This window comes from Euprymna scolopes, chromosome 26, assembly GCF_053919585.1.
Source record: "Euprymna scolopes isolate OS-2025 chromosome 26, ASM5391958v1, whole genome shotgun sequence".
Classification (NCBI taxonomy): domain Eukaryota; kingdom Metazoa; phylum Mollusca; class Cephalopoda; order Sepiida; family Sepiolidae; genus Euprymna; species Euprymna scolopes.
Window position 1 is genome coordinate 54,609,423 of NC_136507.1, and position 20,128 is coordinate 54,629,550.

The following is a 20,128-nucleotide window of genomic DNA, read 5'->3' on the forward strand; positions in this document are numbered from 1 at the left end:
AACAATATCCTGTGAATCGGATATATGCCATATATTGTTGGATAACTTGGAAATGAAAGCTAAATGAAGGGGATATTTGACCAGCTAAGTAAGTGATTCAAATGTCAGGAAATGATGGTACGTGTAAATGCTAAATTTTCGATTCTCCACTGCGTAGCTAACATTTTAATAGCTAAATAAATAGTCAAGAATTCACATTCAAAAGTATTATAGTTAGTTTCTGCATGTGTCAATCGACGATAAAAATAGAATAATTTAATATTAATATGATAGTGTGTGTGTGTTATTTTCTGTGTCACGCTTACATCCGGATCGTTTAATTGTTATGTACTTCCATTTATTGTCATAAATAATTTTACCAAGAATTCTTCATAAATTTTGATTTCGGTTTCGATTATAGCTGATGGCACTTAAGTCATCTATTTTTTTCTTATAAATAATTTTATCAAGAATTCCTCATAACTTTTGGTTTCGGTTTCGATTATAACTGGTGGCACTCTAGGAATCTATTTTTATTTTATAAATAATTTTATCAAACATTCTTCATAAGTTTTGGTTTCGGTTTCGATTATGGCTTAACGAACTCACATTATATATATATATATATATATATATATATATTATTTTTTTTCCTAAATTTTTATTTCGGTTTCGATTCAAGTTAATGAACACAAGTCATATGGATATATGTATATATATATGTATATATATATATATATATATATATATATATATACATATATATATATATATATAAATTACAATAAGTTTACCAAGGTAATCAAAACGGTAAACTTAAAATATATTATAAATATTAAAGAGTTAATATTTACAAGTAAAGTAATCTCAACCAGATGTAAAAGCTCAATAAAACCGAAAAGGAAATAGAGCTTATAATATGAACAAATGATTAATAAAACATGTTAAAAAACATCCTTTGGAACTTACCTGTTGGATTGGAAGTTTTTAATTCGACCGTGTTTGGATTTTACCATTCTTGGAAAATCTTTTTATCATTTTTTCTTTTACCTCCTATTCCCCTTACCTCACCCTTTTTTTAACCAAGTAAGATCTGTGACGTACTTGTGGTTTCATTAAATACTTTTACATGCAAAATCCGATCCCGCATTTTGCTAATTCCTGCCCTCTGATGAGAAGGAGAGTATTTCTTCGAAACTCCGCGGATTAAGGACTATCCACTTATCTTGTGCTTCCTTTTTAAAATTAAATATGTTTTTAACTCTTTTTCAAGATGTTTTTAACATGTTCTTTTAATCATTTGTTCATATATATATATATATATATATATATATATATATATATATATATATATATATATATATATATATTAAATCGCAACTACATAATATATAGAAATCGATACAACATTAACTCTATAATAATATATATGAAATCTGCAAGAATTAAAATATCATATTTAAGCGTACTTTGCAACAGGGCTTTGCCGAGCGTTCGTGCCAGCTTAGATAAATGCTTTTGCAGTTTTAACAAAAAAGCTACAACATCTATAGAATGCCAACATCAATATAATACATATGAATGAGTTCCCTGTGGAATTTCCACAGGTCCTGCTAGTGTTTGATTATTTTGCTAATAATATTATTGCAAAACTACATTCTCATCTAAAAGATTAAAAAATATAAATGCGAGCAATTTAATTTTTGGATGCTTATAAAGAAAAATGTATCTATGAATGAAGAAAACCATAATGTGCCATAATATCGGCGTTGGTAGAACCTATTACTTGAATATCGATTCATTTCTCTTCATATTCATGTACACTTTCTTTTATGGCTTGTATCATGAAGCAATCTTCCACATGTCACAAGAAAATGTGGATGGCAAGAGTGCTCATAGTTTATATTGTTTAATGGTTGACGTCATCATCTTTTACTCTTGGTACCTGAAGCCGATGGATATCGTGCATCGCTACCCGGTTTTACAGACGGCATTTCCCTCCTATCACGCACACTGACATTGGCTCGTTTCAAAGAGTTTTTCAGATAGTTCTTATTATTTTGACTTCCATACATCAATTCCTTTTTCGTATTGGTCGCATTCGTCGTCGTTCATCGTTTAGTGATCAGGAGGGTTGAACCATCGGAAAGTTAAAGCAAAATCATTTTCGACAATTTAAACGGAAAAAAAACATTGGTGTTAAACAGATGTTATGTTTATTGTCGTATCAAGGAGAGAACGAAAGTCCTGACTATTTCTTTTAAAATGCAACACATTTTGCTAAATACTCTAGTCTTACTTTTTACAGACTCTCTCCTCTCTAGCGTGTCACTATTTATTCGGTAACTTGACTATATCTTCTGGTTCTCATACTTTGCTCCCCCAGAGAGTTCCGTCTTTGAATGTTACTAATAAAGCCGGTGTAAAAATACCCGTTACTTAAAAACTAGCTAATTTACTCACCTTGAAATATAACACAAACATCGTTTCAACAAAAGAAGACAACTCAACAATGAAGGCGATGTGTGGTAATCGTAAACAAACGAGTTAGATGTTTATTTTCACGAGAACTCAAATTCACATTTCAACAACACAAGATTTTTCTTGTCAAAGTTGATTTTTTTTTTCATGAGCGACACCATTTTATTTAGGAAACTTTTGAACATTTTCGTTTTTCGTTTCATAAAATAATGCCTAGTTTCAAAATATTTGCATCATATCAATTCTGTGTGGACTTTTATGATATAAAAATATAAAAAAAGCATCGAAAATTCTCACCGAAAAGTAGTCTTAGATATAACATAGCTTTTAGAAAAAGAATATAAGATCCAATTCATTCCTTTTACTCACGGACATATAATGATATTTTGTTTGTTTTCTAAAAATTTTATGTGCTTTTAATCTTTATTTGTTTGCTTGTTTTTTGTTCAGTTTGGTTTGTTATTTTTTGTTTAGTTCTTTTTTTGTTGTTTTTTCTTTATAAAATGTACATTTTTCTGTTTTTTATTTATTTTTAATTATTTTATTTTTCCATTTTTTTAAAAAAATATTTTGTATTTTTAACAGTATATATTGTTTGTTTCCTTTTTTTAATTAAAAAAAAACATGATATGCTGTTTAATATTTTTTCGTTTTTTGTTTTTCGTTTTTTGTTTTTCGTACAGTTTTTTTTCTTGGTTAAGTTTATTTTTCTTCTTGATAATTTTCAATTTTTTTGTTCGACGTTTTATTTGTTTGTATTCCATTATTTAAAAAACAATCTTTTTTGTCCTTTTAACGATGGAGTCAATAAAGATAAATAACGATGATTTAGCAGTCTTGATTTACGGTTGGGAAGTCACAAAAATGTCGTTGGCTATTAAAAAGGGTCCCTGGAGGACATAATTGAATAAAAGCCCGTCCAACATAACACCAGAGGAAAGCGTCACATCGTCCTTTAAGCTTGTAGAAACCATTAATCTTGCCAACACATGGAGCGATCATGGGATCTAAAAATAGAAACAAATAAATCAAATAAAAAAAAGGAATGAGAGAAAAAAAGCAAGTTTATTTTCAGTATTTAAAATTTGTGAGAATCTGAAAAGTAAAGGTTTTCCAAGCTTAACGAATCACTGCATTATCAAAGCTGATGACCTTTACAAATGGAAATTTTGAAACGTAACGGAGTTTATTCCGGCTGCGAACAAACGAAGAAAGTGCATATTCACAATATATTGGCCTCTGAAAGTAACGAGTTTTAAATGACACCGCATATGACGTCACTGTACTCATTAACCTTTCTAATTATAAACAAAGTAAGTATTTTAAGATTTAAGTAAAACTTATTCTATTCAAAATTCAAAATTCTTTGCTGACAATATTTGGTCGCGATTTTAACTGCGATTTTAACTGCTCATTTTTAGCACAATACGATTTCATGACGGTTTATTGGAAGAAGAAGAAGAAGAAGAAGAAGAAGAAGAAGGCATTAGATTAATCACATAATCAAATTTAAAATAAAATAACTTTCATTTCTTGTAATAAATGACTTTACCAAGAATTCCTCATAAGTTTTAGTTTCGGTTTCGATTATAGCTAATGGCACTTCAATGATCTATTTTATTAAAATAATTTTATCAAGAATTCTTCATGTCTTGGTTTCGGTTTCGATTTTAGTTGATGGCACCTTAGTAATCTATTTTTTTTATAAATAATTTTGTCAAGAATTCTGCATAAGTTTTGGTCTCAGTTTCGATTATAGCTGAAGGAACTAAAGTTATGAATATATACATAGCTTTTATTTTTGAAATTGCAACTTCCTAATATATAAAAATCGATAGAACATTAACTCTGTAATAATATATACGAAATCTGCAAGAATTAAAAATTATTTAAGCGTATTTTACGACCTGCCTACGCCGGGCGTCCCTTCTAGCTTGGGTAAATACTTTTGTAGTTTTAATAAAATAGTCACAATAATATCAAAGCTTCTCCATTTATGCTAAACATCTACAGAATGCCAACACCAATATATTACATATGAATCAGTCCCCTGTGGAATTTCCACAGGTCCCGCTAATAATAATAATAATAATAATAATAATAATAATAATAATAATAATAATAATAATAATAATAATAATAAGTGAGGCATCTCAACCAGAAGACCAGGAAACTTATGACAATTCATAACGCGTTAGACGCACAGGATGATGCTGACCGACTCTGCACGAAAGAGAAAAATGAAGAAAGGAGACTAATTAGCATAAAGACTGCATGAACGATAAAGAATAATTCGAAAGTACATAACGCAGAACACAGAAAGCCTAATCACCGCAGAAAGAGACACTGTAAAATGAACAAGATAGAGAACAGCAATGCATTGAAAAGGAAAATGGGAAGAAAAACCGCTACACGGATGCTTTGTAAGGATGACAAAAGATTAGACTCGCAAAAATACTTGGGCATGAATACAAAAAGGACACCTAAACAGAGAAACGGAATTACTAATAACAGCAGAAGATAACGAGATTAGAACCTACTAAACCAAAGCAAAGATCGACAAGACAAAAGAAAACAACAAATACAGACTCTGCTGACATAGGAATGCAACGATAAGCCATGTAATAAACGAATATAGTAAAATAGCCCCCCCCCCCAAAAAAAGAAAAGAATATAAGAATAGACTTGGCTAGGCAAGGAAGGCAGTACACTGGGAATTATGCAAGCAAGTGCATCTTGAACATCTAGACAAATGGTAAAAGCACACAGCGGTAGCAATCGGAGGTCATAAAATCCTATGCGGCTTGGAGGCACAAACGGATAAACCCATCCAAACAAGGAGATCAGATGTCATAATAGTTAACAACAAAAAAAAAAAGTCCTGCCAGATCGCCGTTCCAGCAAACCACAGGGTGAACACCAAGAAGATGGAGAAGTGAAGCAAACACACGGAACTGGCTAGAGAGCTGAAAATGATCCGGAAGATGAAGAAAGTCAAGAAAACGCCAATGATAGTAGAACAATCCCGAAAACTTAAAAAAAAAAATGAGATAAATTAGAATCAGAGGAATAGCTGAGAAGGCACAAAGGATATAAGTAAAGAAAACGGCTGAAATTTAAAGGAAACCCCTTGAATGCAAATACTAATACACATGAACTACAAACGCTAACTAGCCATATAGAAACTGTAATAGAAGTAAAACAAAATGATAGCGGAAAACCATATGGAACCAAGAAAACTGAAACTGTATAACTGTAAGTTATCCCTCCCTAAAATCAACGACATCAACTCGCACCACACCAAATAGTCGAGAAAGGTCAAGGGGGATGGAAAGATCAAGAAGAGAAAGCACTAACCAGGATGAGTGTGAAAAGGACTGGAACCTTCGAGAGGCTTATTGCCATCCAAATTCCAGTGACGACCAATGGTCATTAATAGCGAGATATCAATGGTAAACGACTGTTGGGATGATGCAAACTCATTCGCAATAGTTATCAAAAGAAGTGGAGAGTACTGAAAATCTGCATAGACTTGTTATCACCCATACTCTAGGAAACATCACCGGTTGTTGCTAGTGATTACTCTCGTCGGCTGTGATGACCCGTGTGAGAATTAGTGAGTACAAATAATAATGATAATAATGATAATACGACTAGGAATAATAGTAATACCAATAATAACACTAATTTTACTAATACTACTAATAATATAAATCAAATGAAGTGTTAATTTTGTATTAGATATGTTTTCATAACAATATCAGATTGGATAGCTATGAAGAGCCGAGACTATGTTTTACTTTATTTTTATCTTGAAAAGTTGAACATTAGAAAAACAAGTGAAGCATGCATGGTCCCGCGTGAATGCACAATTAACGAGGCATAAAAAATAAGTTTAGCATCCCATCCCCTATTTAGCCCCCAAAGTTCCCAAGACTTTAACATATTTAAATCTGAGTTCAGCACCATGCGAAACTACTAAATAGACGTACACAGAAAAATTTGGACAAATATGGTCAAATAGTCCCAAAAATGAAGTATTTTTTAGCCCTAAAAGAGCCCCTGGGGCACACCTAAGAGTTATTATGAAGTATAGACAAACAAAATTATATAGAAATCAGTTACACTTTTTCAGAAAGTTTTATAAAAATTCAAGGCATCAGTTTTTTTTAATAAGTACAGAAGTGTCAATTTTAGCCGCCATTTTATGTCGAAAGGCACCCCTAGCGGGTTTTCCCAGAAAATCCGTTTCGTTAGTTTTTTTTTTACTCATATCATGTTTAATGTTTGTGCAAAATTTCAAACATTCCAAAGCGTAATTATTGACAAAAGTGCGGACGAACGGACGAATGGATGAACGGACAAGGGTGAATTTACAGGTCCACCCTCCTTTTGTCGGGGTACCATAAAAAACAAAAATATTAATAATAGTTGCATATGGTTCAGGACTAGAATCAAGAGTAAACAATGGTCCACGCTCATTCTACGGCAATTGTGAGTCTGTGAATAAAGAAATGCTTTCTCACTTAAAATTCGCAAGAAAAATTAATAGTTTGAATGAATGAAAATTAAAAACAATTAATCGTTTGAATGAATGAAGATTAAAAACAAAATTACCTTTACGGGGATTCCTATGGTTTCTCCGGACAACTAAAATAGAAAAATATCAAAATTAAATTTTTATTTGCATTGTTATCTCCATAGTGAGATGTCCAACTCTCACGATCGGCGAGCCAGCTCTAATTGTCATCCACTGCCCATAGGTTTTGACAGGAATGGATAAATTTACTGTCGTACCTTCTGGCAACATACACCCAACTGTGAATGTCATATAAATAAATTTATATGAATCGTTTTCATTCTTTTGTACGATGTCTTTTTTGTAAATTATTTCCGGAGATAGTTCTATAATTTATATAAGACTAGCAGGGCTACTCGGCGTTGCTCGGGATCGTATAAAACAATGAGAAAAAATGAAGTTACTTTTAAACATACCTATTATTCTTAGGATAAGGATTTTTTATGTCCATGTATCATTTGCTATCTTGAGCAAAAGTATACTTTACCTACCCTAGGACGGGTATTACACATGTATGAAACAATTGTACCTTCCATTGGATAGGTAATTTACAGAACGTATATGAAAGAATTTTACCTTCGAGAGGACGGATCATGTACAACACATATTTAAAATAATTTTACCTACACTCGGACGGTTAATGTATGTTATGAAACAATTTAACATACTCTCGGCACGCATTGTACAACACATATGAAATAAGTTCTCTTCCCACCAAGGCAACCATCATTTTAAGAAAAATGAAATCATTTTTAGAATATGGATCCTTAGGATTTCCAAATTAATACATAAATACATTGTCTTGGTTAAGGATTAGGCAACACTTGTTTCACCATAAATTTCAACGTTACTGGAGTTTTTCCTTCCTCACTATCGGCACTATAATTTTAAGAAAATATATGCCATTTTTGGAAAATGTCTCAGCAGGATTTTCGAATTAATGCATAAATACATTGACACAGTTATGGTTAGACAACTCTGGATTCATTATAAAATTCCGCATTATTGTGTTTCATTCTCTTTCCCCACTACTAACACCATTTTTTTTTTTGGAAAAAAGACATAATTCTCGGATGATTACTCAACAGGTTTTACAAATAAATACACAAAAACTTTGAGCAGATTAGTCATTAGGCAACCCTTGCTTCACTATAAAATTCCACATTATTGTGGTCTTTCTCTCCCGACTACCGACACCATCATTTTAAGTGAAATTATATCATTTCTTGAACATAATTTAGCAGGTTTTCCAAATAATCACATAAATTCAGTGGCATGGATGATGATTAGGCAATTTTTACTTTACCATGAATTTCAATATTAATGTAGTCTTCCCTCCCCACCACCGACAACATAATGATAAGAGAAATGATGTCATTTCCGGATATGATTCCACAGGTATTCTATATTTTTGGAATATGACATTGTAGGAGATTGCTTTGTGACTCCAAAACGGAATTGACTCTCTCCAGCCCCACCCAAAAAGAGAAGGCTTCGTAATCTCTAGAGAACTCCAGGGCACGTTTAAAAAGCAACATAACCATGCTCCTTTCTACCCACCACTACAACCATGACGTCATTCCCGGATGACAACATTGAAAATTCAGAAAAATATCGATCACCCCTACAAAAACTGGCTTAGTTCATCTCCAAAGAACAACAACAATTTATATGAATTAAAGTAATTTTAAGATCATAAACTGCTTCAGCCATTTTCAGGACTGCCTCCATATCTCAGGCACTGTAAGAAATATACAAGTAATAAAGTAATTTTAAGATCGTAAACTGTTTCAGTGATTTCCGGGACTAACTTCATATCCGTTCAGCCATTTCCGGGATTGAATTTATATTCTACAACCATCATTTAATACCGGGAGACGCCGGGTCTTCTGCTAGTATATATTTCAACCTATATCATTCAATCCCAGGTGACACTGGCTCTTTTGCTATTATATATTTCCACCTATCTCATTCAATTGCAGGCGACGCCAGGTCATCTGCTAGAATATATTTCAACCTAACTCAAACAATCCCAGATGACGCCGGTATTCAGCTACTATGTATTTCCACCTTTCTCATTTAATCCTGGGCGACACTCAGACTTCTGATAGTATTTATTTCAACTTGTCTAATTAAATCTCGGGCGACATCAGGTCTTCTGCTAGTATGTATTTCCACTCATCTAATTAAATCCAAGGCGACGCCAGCCCTTCTGCTATATCTATTTCCATCCGTCTCATTCAATCCCGGGCGATGCCAGGCATTCTGCTAGTATATATCCCCCACCTTTTTCATTTAATCCTGGGCAAAGCTATGCCTCCTGCTAGTATATATTTCACCCTGTCTAATTCCATCCCGGGCGATATAGGACCTTCTGCTAGTATATATTTCCACTTAACTCATTCAATTCCGGTCAACTCCTGACCTGCTAACAGTGTCTCATTCAACCTCGGGTGACGGCGTTCCTTCTGCCTGTAAATATTACAACCTGACTTATTAGATCCCAGGCGACACTATGCCTTCTGCTTGTATATATTTCCATCCCTTTCATTCTATCCCGAGCGACGCCTGGCCATCTTTTCGTATATATTTCCACCAGTCTAATTAAATCCAAGGCGATGCCAGGTCTTCTGCTAGGCTTTTAACTAGTATATATTTCCACCCATGCCCTTCAATCCCGGGCGACACCAGGGCTTCTGCTAGTATATATTTCAACCTTTTCATTCAATCCTGGGCAATTCCAGGTCTTTTCCTAGTAGATATTTCCACCCTTCCCATTCAATCCCGGGCGGCCTTCTGCTAGTATGTATTTCCATCCATCTCATTTAATCCCCTGTAACGCCTTTCTGCTAGTATATATTTCCACCTGTCTCATTCAATCTTGGGCGACGACGTGCCTTCTGCCAGTATATATTTCCATCTGTCTCATTCAATCCGAGGCGATGCCGGGTCTTCTGCTAGTATATATTTCCATCTATCTTATTCCATCCATGGCTGCGTCAGGCCTTCTGCTATTATATATTTCCACCCGTCTCATTCAATCCCCTGTGACGTCGGACATTCTGCTAGTATTTATTTCCACACCTCTCATTTAATCCTGGGTTATGCCGAACCTTAAGCAAGTATATATTTCTAATCCTCACATTCAATATTGATTGACGCCATGCCTTCTTGCTAGTATATATTTTCACCCCTCTCATTCAATCCCCTGCGGCGCCAGGCCTTCTGCTAGTATATATTTCCACCTGTTTGATTCAATCCCGGGCGATGCCGTGCTTGCTGCTACTATGTATCCCTTCAATTCCGGGTAACGCCAGACCTTCTGCTAGTATATATTTCCACCCATCTCATTCAACCCCAGACGACGCCGGGCCTGCTACCAGTATAAATTTAAACATCTCTCATTAAACCCTGAGCGAGTCTGGGCCTTCTGCTAGTATATATTTCCAACTGACTCATTCAATCCTGAGCAACGTTGGGCTTTCTGCCAGTATATATTTCCACCTGTCTCATTCAATCTCGGTCGACGCCTGGCCTGCAAACAGTATATAGTTCAACCTGTCTCATTAAATTTTACCAGTATATATTTCCATCTGTCTCATTTAATCCGGGCCACGCTGGGTCCTCTGCTTACATATATTTCTACCTAATTTAATCCTGCAGGGTGTAGTGCTAGTATATATTTCCACCTATCCCATTCAATCTCTGATGACGCTGGGCCTTCTACTAGTGTTAATATCTCCAGGGCTTCTGCTAATATATATTTCCACCCATCTCATTCAATCCTAGGCGACTCCTGACCTTCTGTTCAAAAACTATTTTCACTAATAATTAATTTTCTACTTTCATAATTGTTGGATATGTTACTAATTTCGTCGTACCAATTAAGTATTTACAATTGGTTTATTGTATTTTTCTTATGTCTAATCAGAAATGTTTGAAAACGTTTTTTTTTATTAATAATTAATTTTTTACTTTTAATTTTTCATAATTTTTGGATTTGTTAGTAATTTCAACATACAAATTAAGTAAATAACATTGGTTTATTGTGTTTTTATGTATAATCTTAAATGTTGTCCAAAAACGCTTCATCGTTTTTCATAATTTTTGGATATGTTACTAATTTCGATATACCAATTAAGTAGATACCATTGGTTTTTATGTTTATTATTTATTATGTATAATCTGTTCGAAAACTATTTTCATTAATAATTAAATTTCTACTTTATCATTTTTTCATAATTGTTGGATATGTTACTAATTTCGAGATATCAATTTAGTAGATACCATTGGTTTGTTCTATTTATTATCCATGTATAATCTGAAATGTTAATCTCAGTTCTAATTTATCAAATTTTCAAAATTAATACATAAAGTTTCAAGGTTGTGATTATGCAACCTCTGCTTCATCATGAAGTTCAATATCCGTGTTTCTTTCTCCCCTAATCACCGATGCCATATCTTTAGAGAAAAATATCATTTCCGAAAGATGACTCATCAAATTTTTAAAAATTAATGTATACATAAATTGTCAAGGTTGTTTCAACATGAATTTAAATGTCTTTCAAGTCAAGCGATCTTTCTCCTCCACCCCCATAAACAAAGGATATCATATTGTAACTAATATTAAAAGAGAAATGGCTGATTAAGATATTGTAACTAATACTAAAAGAAAAATGTCTGATTAAGTTTTAGAAAATGAGGCTGAAGGAGGCTACACTGAATAGATGTCAGCTCTACTACACAATAAAGTTACCTGAATTGATTTTTGCAATAAAAATTTTAAAATAAAGCTGTAATGTTCTGGTATTTAGGGGGATACTTTTATCGTTCCACTCTGTAGAATGAGGCTGAATAGATGTCAGTTACCTGAATTGAAGTAGGAGATAATGTCTGGAAGGATTATTTCATTATAAATAAAAGGCTTTAGAGAAACAAACGTTGATTAACTCATATTATCCCCACCCCGTACTGAAATAAACAAGAGCAGTTTAGAGTTTCATATTAAAATCCATTGTTTTTTTTTTTTTAAAACATAGCAACTGATATCGATAAATATTTTCAATCATAATTTTTTTTTCTTCCTCATCGATTTTCATGATGCTTTCATATTTTACTATTTGAAATACGGTGGATACCAATAAATTTTACAAATCAGTACTTCATTTAGTGTTATAATGCAGTCTAACCTTCGACCATCGCTTTATGAAAATATAAAAAAATCGCCATTACAGAGAGTTGACAGCATTACAGATAGCGACATGATTCAGCATGTTTTCAATGTACATAATTACGTTGGATTTAGTTTAAATTTTATTATGTATATGTGTATGAAATGTTGTTCAAAAACTATTTTCCTTAATAATTAATTTTTTTACTTTATTATTTTTCATAATTGTTGGATATGCTACTAATTTTGACATACCAATTAAGTAGATACTATTGGTTTATTGTTTACTAGCAGGGGTGCCCGGCGTTGCTCGGGTGTTTGGAGGTGTATGCTGTGCAAAAAAAGCAAAAAAACAAAAAAAATGGTTAATTTTTTAAAACTTTGACCCCTATTATGACCCCTTAAAATTTATAGTTTCGGGCTCAAATCACTTTATTAAGTTAGATCCAGGTTCAAGGAACCTAAATCTAAAATTTCAAGTGTCTAGACCCAAAATTGTCGGAGGAGTTTGGTAGAGTTCTTAAAGGTCAAATCGTTGAAATTTGACCCCTTAACAGCCAAATTTCTGGCTGACACCCGTCACATCGATTTTCCCAAATCTCAGTACCCGGTATTTCAAATTTCGAGTCTATAGACTAAAAATTGACAGAGTTATTGCGTAGGGAAATGTACACAGACAGACAGACACACAGACACACAGACAGACAGACAGACAGACACGTTCACTTTTATAGATATATAGATTATTTATTATGCATAATCTGAAGTGCTCTTCAAAAACTATTTTCATTATTAATTAATTTTTTTACTTTATTATTTTTCATAATTGTTGGATATGTTACTAATTTCAGCATACCAATTAAGTAGATACAATATGTTTATTGTGTTTATTATTTGTGTATAACTAACATTATCACCCCCCACACACACACTCAAAAAAACAGGAGATGTCTGGGGGTAAATACTCATTTAAATACTTGCGAATCCATGTAATGATAACATTAAGTAGTCCCCAACTTAAAACCATAATTGGAGAGGAAGGACGTCATCACCGGAAGAAACCGGAAGAAACCCCGCCTTCATCTTATCACCCTTCCCAATGTCTTTTCAGTCAAGCGATCTTATTTCCTTCACTCCCCCATAAACAGAGTTAGGATATCATATTGTAATTAATACTAAAAGAAAAATGGCCGGTTAATTTTAGAGAAATGGCGTCATTTCCAGTATAATAACTGGGCAATTTTCAGTTCATAGTAAAATCCATCATTTTGCTATGTAAACATAGCAACTGGTTTTTATTTCTTCTTATCGGTAAAAATTTGGAATCATATTTTTTCTTCCTCGTTGATTTTCGTGATATTTTGATATTTTACTATTTGAAAACCGATAATCACATTGGTACTAATTTTATTACAGGAAAATCGGTATTTCATTCTGTGTTATACTGCAACCTTACCCTCAAACAGTCTCTTTCAAAAAATATAAAGAATCACCACAATAGGGCTGACGTCATTTCCGGCGACATTAGTCAGCATTTTTTTCAAATTTACATAATTACATTCGATTTAATTTAAATTTTGACATAATAGAATTTGGTGAAATTTGATGACCCCCCTTGCAGAAAACCGGCCAGTTCACTCACTTAGAATTAATCGTTTTGGCCAATTTTTCGAATTTTTTCCCGAATGTTTGATCTTTATAATGATGCTAAGTTTGTCAGTGTTTATCGCGTCTCTCAAGTTTTTGGCGGACATACAAACACGCACACATTTTGCTTTTTATATATTAAATTAGCTCCTGTAAATATTTCTCAACCGATTATTTGAGGTGACCCAAAACAGGATCTTTTTTCAAGTCGTTATTTTCATACCTAAGCCATCAGATGTGTTCTTTACAAAAAATTCTAATGTCCATCATATTGGAACTGAAAGTCATGACCGCATTGCTGAATTCAACCTTTGATCAATACTTCCCGTTTCTTCTTATAGAACAGGCCAATGAATGCATTGTTTTAATTCAGCGATCATTTTCACATAAATCAACCACGGTTGCATAAATCAATTCTTTAAAACATTTACTCGCTTGCTTTTTTCTTATTAGTAATTAGTATTTTACTTTTTTTATATTTTTTATATTTTATATATTTCGTTCCTCTCGTTTAGCATATTTCTCTTCGATTATTTAATAATTCCCATGAGGAAATATATTTATGTGTGAATTTCTGCGAACGTAGTAGCGTGTTTATTTGCATGTTATTTGTGGTCAAACATGAATAGTCCCTTGACCTATGTGACAATGGACATAAGAATTTCAAATCAGGAATTGAAGTGGTTTTTTTTTTATTTGGGGGTCACTGCTTATGAAAACCCTCGTGCCATTCTAGTATAAAAGTTAATAAGTGCTAAATAAGACACTGAGACAACACTGTGATGATAAGAAATGGTGAAACTTGGATATGGGTTAATTATTTAAGAGGACAGTCAAACAAAAACTTATTTACATTAGACTTGAAAACAACCATGTTATAGTCAGTTGTGAAGCAGCCACACAGTATTGTGTTGCACAGATAAACACTTTTAGGAAAGAAACTCTGTTCATAGAATGTTCGTTTTGTTTTAAGCACAGGTACAGATTGTGGGAAATTGTTGGCGGTTGCTGAATCTAGGCGAATATTTGATGCAAAAGTTTTACAGGAGGGGGGTATAAATAGAAATTCAGTCGAGCAGTTGCCATAAAAGTAACGACAGAGCAGAGGTAAACTAACAGAATGCTTACGGGGTTGGCGGGTACATTGGTAGATATTGTTTGTGATACTATCTCAGTGGTGACTGTCATCGAACGAAATTGCATATGTGCAAACGATCAAACTAACATCTTGTACTAATGATGAGAAATAGAGGGACTAAAATTTGCGCTGCAAAACTATGCACAAAGTGTAACGGAAACATCTTAATATGTATTAGGTCAGTGCAAATAATTTTGCTGATTTAAAATTTCTGCGTTTTTGAAAATCGTTATTAGTCACGTGCAAGTGACTCTATAAGTCACTCCGTCGGTCGGTCGGTCGGTCGGTCGGTCCGTAATACTTTTATGCTTGGCCTTTTTGATTAAGATCAAAGGTCTGTTGTTAATAGATGCTGTTCTTAGCTTTTTAAGCTTTTCTTGGCCTTCGGGCCTTTTTTGTATTTTTTTTTTATATAATTAAAAAATGTTTTAAAATTGGGTTTAAGTAGGACCCCCTTCCTACCACACACGCACGCACACACACACACACACACACACACACGCGCACACACACAAATACAAGATTAAGGGGTAACCACGATAAAAGATGCTGGCCGAGAGAAAAATCATTTAAAATTTACAACAGAGACGAGATGGATCAACCAACCTCACCATCCCCCCTTCTTTTTGAGTTGGCCTTGTGCCTAGGTTTTTTTGTTCATTTTCCCAATTGTATTTTTTTTCTGTGAATAAAAAATTTAATATCTCAAAGTGTAGTATCTGTTCCGGCAGATACTGCAAGCAAAGACCATATGTGGCGGAACCCCCACATATAAGACCTTGGTCATGCAGGGGAAACCCTTCATACCAATTGTCACTATCCAGCTCCTCTACTCCCCGGGGAGCTGGTCCCCATTTCCCCTTCACTCCTCACATTAAAAATCGGCCTTGTGCCTAATTAGCTCGGTGGGGGAGCAAATAAATACCCTTTTCTTGGCCTTTTGGCCAAGATCAAAGTGTAATATCTGTTCCGGCAGATGCTGCAAGCTATGGCTAGCTATGACTAACTATGACTAGCAAAGACCAGATGTGGGGGCAACCCCACATGCCTGACCTTTAACCAGCTCCCATTTCCCACCTCTCGGGAGCTGGTCCCCTTTTTCCCTTCCCCCTCCCTTCACTCCTCACATTAAAAATTGGCCTTGTGCCTAATTTGCTCGGTGGGGGAGCAAATAAATACCATCTGCGGTATTATGGTGAAAGAAGATACGAGTTGGAAGCAACTTTTAATTTTGTTTAGTTCTGGAGTGACAAGGATGACCAACGATCCCCACAGTCCCCCCTTTTGAGTTGGCCATGTGCCTAAGTTTTTGTTCATTGTTGATTTTCACTGTATTTTTAACATGAACAAAGGATTTAATATCTCAAAGTGTAGTATCTGTTCTTACTACATGATGTACTTATGTTTGTAACTTTGTGATATAAAGTTGGGGATCACTTTTCTGTATTAATTTATTGTAAAATGATCACCTTCTTTAAACCAGTCAGTCTCAAAGCCATTCAAGTCATTCTCCAGATCATTCAAGTTATTTTTGAAGGATTCCAGTTATTTTTTAAGCATTCAAGTCATTGTTAAGGCCATTCAATTCATCCTTAAGTTCATTAAAGTCATTCTAAGTCATTTACTTTTTATTTATTTAAGTCATTTCAGCCCATTTTCGATCATTTTAGTTTATCTTTAAGAATTTCATGTCAATCCTACATTCACGCATTCATTCATTACACGATAGCACGCGACTAATGGCTATCGGCCTTGTTTATAACAATAACGACCTTTGCTTTTTATGACCTAATTCCATCTGTCAACGAACTTATGCCTAGAATAAATAACAAGGGTTTAAAATGTATCTTCCACAAACCGGCAAAGCTTTTGCAGCGACCTGATACCATTTGTGTTGATAAACTTCTCTAACCCAAGAGAGTATCTATCTATCTATCTATCTATCTCTCTCTCTCTCTCTCTCTCTCTCTCTCTCTCTCTCTCTCTGTGTGTGTGTGTGTGTGTGTGAGAGAGAGAGAAAGAGAGAAAGAAAGAGTTTCCTATGAACTAGACAATGACGGCAGTGTTCTTAGGTAGGTTTTGTATCGGAATGTCTTCGATAAGTATCGATAATCGATAATCGAAATAATCATATGAAAGAAGAAACAGACGATTTTGATCAAAGTTTACACCTTAGACAGCCTAACATCGCAAGTGCGTTTGAAAAGTTTGTTTACCACACAAGCCAAAAGGCCTGACATATAAAATTAACAGTAGTTTTTTATATGACATGGGCGTGTTCAAAATGAATGTTTCTGTTTAGAGCACTATTGAAGCATGATACTTGACTTTTTCATTTTAAACTTTCATTCAAGCCATTATATATAAAAATAATTTAATAAAATCAACAGTAGATTCTCTACAGTGCAATGTAGACTACAATGTATTTTGAATGCTCTGACGAACTGCAAGCACTTGTACCTCCTCGACAAGACTACCCCCGACAAACCCGACAAGCAATTAAGCCCCACCCCTTCACAGTAGAGATCCCTAAGGTGTAAGAAAGCCTTTTACTCCAATAGTTTCTTCCCTAGAACTGCTAAACTTTAGAACTGCCTTCCCAACTGTATTGACACGCAGAAGTTCAAGTGTAATGTGAACAAACATCTTGCTACTCATTTCCCTTCATTATGCCCCTGCAACTTATGCCCCCGATAGTAGTCCCCTACTACAAAGTGGCATTGCCCTTATTTGGGGTGAAAACAGGTTAAAAAAAAAAACAAACAAAAAAAAACAAACTAAATCACCACAGAGAGGCATGTGAAGCTTCTCGGTGTACCGCGATGGGTCCCTTACTAGAGCAGGTAATTAATCAATTTGATTAAAAAAAAATGGGCAATTTCACCGATTTTGATGACAAAATATCAATATGGGAGTGTGAAGCATATGTTGATGATCTTTCAATCCCGGCCAACATCGCAGTTCCCTGCTAATAAGATAAACACATATGCGTATTTTATTAATATAACTAAATGCAATATTTTAAAAATATAATGATCCACTGACACGTGTTTCATCGTCTACGGCTCATCAGAGTGGCTGTCGTGTTAGATAGCTTAGTACAGAGGTTTACGCTTCTTTCTATGGGGTCCCGATTTCGAATCTCTATAGATTCAGCCACTCTGATGAGTTGTAAGCGTATCAGTGAATAATTATATTTTAAAAATAATACATATGCCGCTCCCAATTTGGCGGTAGCAAATTGACCAAAGGGAAAATTATTCCCAGCTCGCATTTACATAAAACTGCGCTTTCGTATAATTCATTCAAAAAAGTATCGCAAAAACGAAAACAAATAACAACTAAATACAATAGATATTATACTTACCTGGTAATTTAGTTGTTTTTGGTTTTACGTATGGCCTCTTCGCTGAGAAAAGAAAACAAACAGAAGTTTACGTAAAAATATAAAAATATAAATATTAAAATTTAGTTTGAATAAGAAATCTACTAACTTGTAGGAGTAAAGTGTAAGTACTACAAAGAATAACGTGATAGGATAAGCAAAATAGATTTTTTTTACATTGGCGTCACCACTTATCAATGCCAAGAGGCCACTCGAGGATAAGGGTTAAAGAGTGTACAGTAGAAATTGGACAATATAATAATCGTTAGTAATGGAAATTCGGTAAATTTGTTAACTTATATGGAACGGCTCATCAAAAACTTGTTTACGTTAGACTTGAAGACAGCCATATTTTAGTCATCTGGAAAGCAGGAAAACAGAAGACAATTCCATAGGCGTGCAGTTCTAATAAAGAACCTTTGCTCATGAATTCTACATTTATGTTTAGACACAGATAAAGAGTGGGGGAAATTAGTGATAGTGTTTTCTGCTAGATGGGTGTTTCTTGTGAAAGTTTGGCGAGGGGGGACTATAGATTGGAGCTCAGCCGAGCACTTGGCATGAAAATAACGATAAAGCTGAGACAAACTCGCAACATCTCTTCTGTGAGAAAGAGGCTGCAGAGAAGAGAAAAGGACAGCCCCTATGAGGCTACGAAGTCTATTTTGAACTCTATCAAGGCAGGATAAGTCCTTTCTAACAGTTTCTGCCAAACTGTGGCAACAGTAGTCCATCCTAGGACGTACCTGGCTCTTATATAGATAGAGAATTGCATCAGCACTGAGATATATACTGGATCGATTGAAGGATCCCACCATTTTTCCAGTTGCCTTGGCAACGGATTTAATGTATGTGTTCCATTTCAGATCAGGAGTAAAGGTCAAACCCAGAAGCTTGTCAAAACATGGAGCCTCCCCAAGACGAGAGCCATTCATTTCAATTGATGTCAGATGGGGATCAGAGCGTTTATGATGTAAAGATAGGAGCTTGGTTTTAGATGCATTAAAAGTAATGCCACCCCTTTCCCCCATTGTACTACTTGCTCAAGATCAGAGGAGAGAGAGAATCGGAACGAACTTGGTCGTTTACGGTCTTACATGTACTACCATAGATAGTAGTGTCATCAGCATAGATGTCTACGAATGATGTAAGGGTGTGATTTGGAAGATCATTAATGTAGATCAGGAAGAGAGTTGGGTCCAGGATTGACCCCTGACGGACTCCAGCGTTAATACTGAGAGCTTCTGATTTCTGCATAATTAATGAGTTGCAATGCAATGAAGTGTTCATGTCTGTATTTATTTTACTAAGAAAATATGATGAAACGGGTGGCCGTTTTATGATTGCTGTAAATGACAAGTACGAAACGAAATATTGACTGATCTACTCTTTCTAGACCTAATCGTACGAAATCTTTGCGATTATTAATTTAGAGTGAAGCAAGGTTTGCATGATTATAAACCGCTCCTCTTATGCTCCAGGAATTCTTAAATCTAATGAAAATAGAAAACATCTAACACAACCAAAGACAATGCTGGGATAAGCAACTAATGGTTAGGGCTTTTTGGAGTCTTTCTACTTTTAGACTAGTTGCTCTACCAAGACTTGGGACTATAGTTTATTCTACTATTTTATGTATAGCTGAGGCGTGGAGAGATGGATCCATACATTTCATGCGGCATTAAAGAATGGACGCTATCTCTTATTCCCAAATCCTCATCCATCGTATGACAGTGTCGTATTAAATGA

At 34.5% G+C, this 20,128-nt stretch overlaps 1 protein-coding gene and 1 pseudogene across 16 annotated transcripts in view; one reads left to right on the top strand and one right to left on the bottom strand.

Moving 5' to 3' along the window:
* Positions 1–3,022: 3,022 nt before the first annotated feature.
* Positions 3,023–20,128, bottom strand: part of LOC145248063 (chitinase-3-like protein 1) — a 154,380-nt gene continuing 137,274 nt past the window's right edge. For 13 of the 16 annotated variants that reach the window (XM_080109839.1, XM_080109837.1, XM_080109835.1 and 10 more), the window contains 3 exons: positions 18,362–18,403; positions 7,078–7,110; positions 3,150–3,467 (listed from right to left, as the gene is read on the bottom strand). In XM_080109839.1, coding sequence (XP_079965965.1) covers positions 3,289–3,467; positions 7,078–7,110; positions 18,362–18,403 — 254 coding nt within the window. In that variant the 3' untranslated portion in view covers positions 3,150–3,288. Of the gene's footprint in view, positions 3,468–7,077; positions 7,111–18,361; positions 18,404–20,128 lie in introns of all 16 variants that reach the window. The other 3 variants (XM_080109824.1, XM_080109836.1, XM_080109825.1) reach the window with 1 other exon arrangement.
* On the top strand, positions 15,918–16,093 carry LOC145248480 (U2 spliceosomal RNA; annotated as a pseudogene).